The sequence below is a fragment of the Melospiza melodia genome, chromosome 1, assembly GCF_035770615.1.
Source record: "Melospiza melodia melodia isolate bMelMel2 chromosome 1, bMelMel2.pri, whole genome shotgun sequence".
NCBI lineage: Eukaryota > Metazoa > Chordata > Aves > Passeriformes > Passerellidae > Melospiza > Melospiza melodia.
The window spans coordinates 13786560-13791747 of NC_086194.1; the positions used below are offsets into that span (position 1 = coordinate 13786560).

General features: G+C 66.8%; 1 protein-coding gene across 1 annotated transcript; it reads left to right on the forward strand.

Annotated features, from left to right (window-relative positions):
- The first annotated feature begins 2012 nt into the window (after nt 1-2012).
- On the forward strand, nt 2013-4676 carry FZD8 (frizzled class receptor 8). Its single transcript, XM_063148280.1, has one exon. The coding sequence runs from the start codon at nt 2028-2030 to the stop codon at nt 4035-4037; it is 2010 nt and encodes a 669-aa protein (XP_063004350.1). The 5' UTR covers nt 2013-2027; the 3' UTR covers nt 4038-4676.
- The last annotated feature ends 512 nt before the right edge of the window (nt 4677-5188 follow it).

Below are 5188 nucleotides of genomic sequence, written 5' to 3' on the forward strand. Positions count from 1 at the left end.
TCCCCGGGCGCCCCGCACCGCCCCCCGGGGCGGGCTCGCTCCCCCCCGGCCCCGCTGCTCTCGGTGCGCCTCCCCGCGAATCACACGATTCCCGCCGCCGGCAGACGGGCCCCGCCGCGTTCCCGCCGTTCCAGTCATTAGGGCCGCAGCGGGAGCGCCGCGCGAGCGCCAGGCGCAGCAGCGCCTCAATTAACAAACAAACGCCGCGTCCCGGGAGCGCGACAACCCCCCGGGACGGCCCCGCCGCGCCCGCAGCCCGCGCCCGCCGCCGCCGCTCCCCTTAAGGTGGTCTGGCTACGGCGGGGCCGCCGGAATTCCCGCCCGCCCCCTCCCTGCCGCGGGCGGAGGAAAAGCAGCGGCTCCTCTCGCGGCCCCGGGAGTGGAAAGCGGGGGGGGCTCCGCAGCGCGGGGCTATCCAGCCGCGGATGGCTGCTCCGCCGGCCCGGGCGGGACACGCCGCCCCGGGAGCCTGCAGGCGGCTCCTCAGCGAGTCACCGCCGCGGCGCCGGGCTGGCGCGGGCGCTCGGAGCCGCGGCCGTGCCAGGACCGGCTCCCGGCGCTGCCCCTGGGCTGCGGGGCAGTGGCCGAAGGCGGCCGCGGTGAGGGCTCATGTTCCGCGGGCAGTGTACGCCCAGCGTTTCCTATCACCTCGTCCTGCCCGGCTGGGAACCGAGTGTCCACCTGCCGGGGCGCGGGGCTGCTCCTCGCCGTCCCACCGGGAGCTCCCGGCGCCGGCCGGGGCGCACACACGGCACCGCCTGAGCGCGCCCCGGCGAGCGCCGTGACCGCGGCTGCCCGCGCCTCGGGGGTCCCCGTGTCACCCGTCACACGCCGCGACCCCGACCCCAGGCACAGCCTCCAGTGGTTCGGAGCTCCGCGCTGGGGCCGGGGCCGCGGGCAGCCGGGGCGGCGGGGCTGGGGTTGCGGTGCTGCCGGGACCCCATCACCAACACGTGCAAGGGGATGCGGCAACGCACACACCCGCACGGGCGGCGATCCCGCGGGCAGAACGAGGTGATAGGAAACCCCTTCCGAAACAGCCCCGAGCCCTACTTAAACTGCGGCTACGGTGACTGTGACTTGGCCGGGATCCCGTGCAGGGAGACGGAGATCCCTGCACAGCCCGTGCCGGTGCGTGGCTGCCGCGCGTCTCCGCACGGGCAGGGGCCGAGCAAGCACCGCCACGTCCCCGCAGCCACCGCGACCCAGCAACACCCACAGTCCGGCACCGGCGCCACCTTAAGGAGCCCCGGGGCCCGCCCCCCGCGTCCCGCCCGAGCGCGGCTGATTGGCGGACGAGGCGGCGGGGGCGGGGTCTGGCGGCGCTCGCTATAAATATTCATGAGAGCGCGGTGGCCGGAGCGCCGCTGCCGGGGCCGGAGAGCGAGAAGTTGGCGGAGGCGCTGCCGCGCTCGACCGGCGGCTCAGGTGGCGCGATCGCGGCCGGGGCGCCCGGCAGCCGGAGAGGGACCCAGCGCAGGGCGAGGAGCGGCCGGCTAGCGGTCACCCGTGGGGCCCTGCGCTCGGGCGGGCGGCAGAAGTGAGCCGCTCCGGCCGCCCCAGCTCCGGCCCCGCCGCTGCCCGCCCGCTCGGGGCGGTGGGAGCCCGGCACCGCCTGGTTCCCGGGACGCCTCAGCCTTCTTCACCGCGCCGCCCGGGGGCTGACGGCGAAACTTCTCCGCCGCCGCCGCCCCGTGCCCGGCCGGCGCTGGAGCAGCGGCGAGAGGAGCCGCGCTTCCCCCTGCGAAAGCGACCCCGCGGGGAGCGATGCGACGGCGGCTGAGGGGTCTCCCGTGAGCCGCCCCCCATCCTCCGGCACCGAGTGGGGGCTCCCCCTCACCGGGTGCCCGCGGACGACGGAGTCCGGCGGGAGCTGCGAGACCTCTCACCTGCGACCGGCACGGAGGGGGCCGCCCTCCGCCCCCCCGGGGGTAGCCGGGGCGGGGGGGTGCTGTGGCGCCGCGCTCCCCGCGGCTGCTGAGCGGGACGGGAGAGGAGCCGGGGCCGCCGCCCGCGCGCCGCCGAGCATGGAGTGGAGTTACCTGTTGGAAATCACCTCGCTGCTCGCCGCCCTGTCCCTGCTGCAGCGCGCCGGCTGCGCCGCCGCCTCGGCCGCAGCCGCCGCGTCCTCGTCCTCCTCCTCGGCGAAGGAGCTGTCGTGCCAGGAGATCACCGTGCCCCTCTGCAAGGGCATCGGCTACAACTACACCTACATGCCCAACCAGTTCAACCACGACACGCAGGACGAGGCCGGGCTGGAGGTGCACCAGTTCTGGCCGCTGGTGGAGATCCAGTGCTCCAGCGACCTGCGCTTCTTCCTCTGCAGCATGTACACCCCCATCTGCCTGGAGGACTACAAGAAGCCGCTGCCGCCCTGCCGCAGCGTCTGCGAGCGGGCCAAGGCCGGCTGCGCCCCGCTCATGCGCCAGTACGGCTTCGCCTGGCCCGACAGGATGCGCTGCGACCGCCTCCCCGAGCAGGGCAGCCCGGACACGCTCTGTATGGACTACAACCGCACGGACCTCACCACGGCCGCGCCGCCGCCCGCCAAGCCCCCGCTCCGCGGCTCCAAGCCCGGCACCGCCGCTAAGGCGCCCCCCGCCGCCCCGCCGGCCGAGGCTCCGCGCAAGCCGCGGCCGCCGCCGCCCTGCGAGCCGGGCTGCCAGTGCCGGGCGCCCATGGTGTCGGTGTCCAGCGAGCGGCACCCGCTCTACAACCGCGTCAAGACGGGGCAGATCGCCAACTGCGCCCTGCCCTGCCACAACCCCTACTTCAGCCCCGACGAGCGCGCCTTCACCGCCTTCTGGATCGGACTCTGGTCCGTGCTCTGCTTCCTCTCCACCTTCGCCACCGTCTCCACCTTCCTCATCGACATGGAGCGCTTCAAGTACCCCGAGCGCCCCATCATCTTCCTGGCCGCCTGCTACCTCTTCGTGTCCCTGGGCTACCTGGTGCGGCTGGTGGCGGGCCACGAGAAGGTGGCGTGCAGCGGCGGCGCGGGCGCGGGCGGCGCGGGGGCCGGGGCGGCGGGGGCCGGCGGCGGCGCGGCGGCGGGGGCGGCGGCGGCGGGGGGGCGCGGCGCGGCGGGCGGCGCGGCCGAGCTGCAGCCGGAGCTGGCGGTGGCCGAGCACGTGCGGTACGAGAGCACCGGCCCGGCGCTGTGCACCGTGGTCTTCCTGCTCGTCTACTTCTTCGGTATGGCCAGCTCCATCTGGTGGGTCATTCTCTCCCTCACCTGGTTCCTGGCGGCGGGCATGAAGTGGGGCAACGAGGCCATCGCCGGCTACGCGCAGTATTTCCACCTGGCCGCCTGGCTGCTCCCCAGCGTCAAGTCCATCGCTGTGCTGGCGCTCAGTTCCGTGGACGGGGACCCCGTGGCCGGCATCTGCTACGTGGGCAACCAGAGCCTGGAGAACCTACGGGGCTTCGTGCTGGCGCCTCTGCTCATCTACTTGGCCATCGGCTCCATGTTCCTGCTCGCCGGCTTCGTCTCGCTCTTCCGTATCCGCAGCGTCATCAAGCAGCAGGGTGGCCCCACCAAGACCCACAAGCTGGAGAAGCTGATGATCCGCCTGGGCCTCTTCACCGTGCTCTACACCGTGCCGGCCGCCAGCGTGGTGGCCTGCCTGTTCTACGAGCAGCACAACCGGCCCCGCTGGGAGGCCACGCACAACTGCCCCTGCCTGCGGGACCAGCAGCCCGACCAGGCCCGCCGCCCCGACTACGCCGTCTTCATGCTCAAGTACTTCATGTGCCTGGTGGTGGGCATCACCTCGGGTGTCTGGGTCTGGTCCGGCAAGACCCTGGAGTCCTGGAGGGCCCTGTGCACCCGCTGCTGCTGGGCCAGCAAAGGCGCTGCCGTGGCCGGGAGCGCGGGGCCGGGGGCAGGGGGACAGGCGGTGATCACCGCGGCAGGAGGGCTCGGGGCCGGAGGTGGCGGCTCGCTCTACAGCGATGTCAGCACCGGCCTGACTTGGAGATCAGGCACCGCCAGCTCTGTCTCCTATCCCAAGCAGATGCCCCTGTCTCAAGTGTGAGGAGGGGGAAAGAGGCCAAAGGTTAGGGAATGAGGGACACTGGCCTGCCTAAAATGCCTCCTCACTGTTTGGTGCCATTAATGAACCCCTAATGGTCCTTATTAGCCACAGCTTGTATAGAACAATGCAGCTGGCAGAGGCCCCAGGCTCCAGCCCCCTCCTCCTTCCCCTCCATTCATATGCAGGGAGCATGTACTTCAAGGAGCCAGCTTATTATTTTGCTGGCAGAGGAGGGTAGAGGCTCACCCGTGTCTTGCAGAGGGCAAGGCACAGCAGCTTCTGAATCACTCTGGACTAACAGCAGCTCTTTACTCTTTATGGGAGAGAGGGTCTTCCTCCCCCCGTCCTGAGGTGGGAGTCTGCTGGGGACTGCAGGTTTTTGGGATGTGGATGACCAGGCAAATGCCTTACAATATTGACTGAATCAAAAAATGTCTTAATTATACACCCCAGCTAAATACGGGTTTCCTACATTAAAGGATGTATTTATATAATTATTTGTTACCTTGTACAGATGTGTAAAATATGTATATATCCAAAGCTATACAGTCTGTAAATTTTTTTGTAAAAATTTAGAGGCTACCCCTGTAAGAGCAAATATGAGTATTCTATTTTGTCAATAAAATGACTTTTGATAAATGACTTTTTCATGATTTTCCTCTCCTCCTGCCCTGGTTATTCCAGCTGCTGTATCTTAGGTAGTTCCATAAACTATGAACTACATTCATGCTCCAGTCATTATCTGTTAAAGAAGTGAGATATGTAGACACAAGAAAACAAGTCATTCAACAAGCTGTTCTGAAAAAGTGTTTGCCAAAACTGGGAGGTGCTTTACCATACTTCTTTCCTTTTTTGAAAGATGATGATGTCTTTGAGCCTTTACAAAAGAGTCATCTCCCGTGGCATGTTAAGTATCCTTTTAAAACGGGTGTTATTTTAGGAATGTGCACACCCGCCTCTCATGTCTGTTGTCTACACTTCTGTAAGCACCTGCCTTTCCTGGGATGCATACTGAAGTGTAAAAGGTTAATGTTTTAAATTCATAGCTCATGTACTGTGGTGGAACAGTGAGTTGAGATTTGTTAGATCAATCTCTTCTTAACAGATTAAACTAACATCTTAACTTTTGTATATCAAATATGATCCTTTTT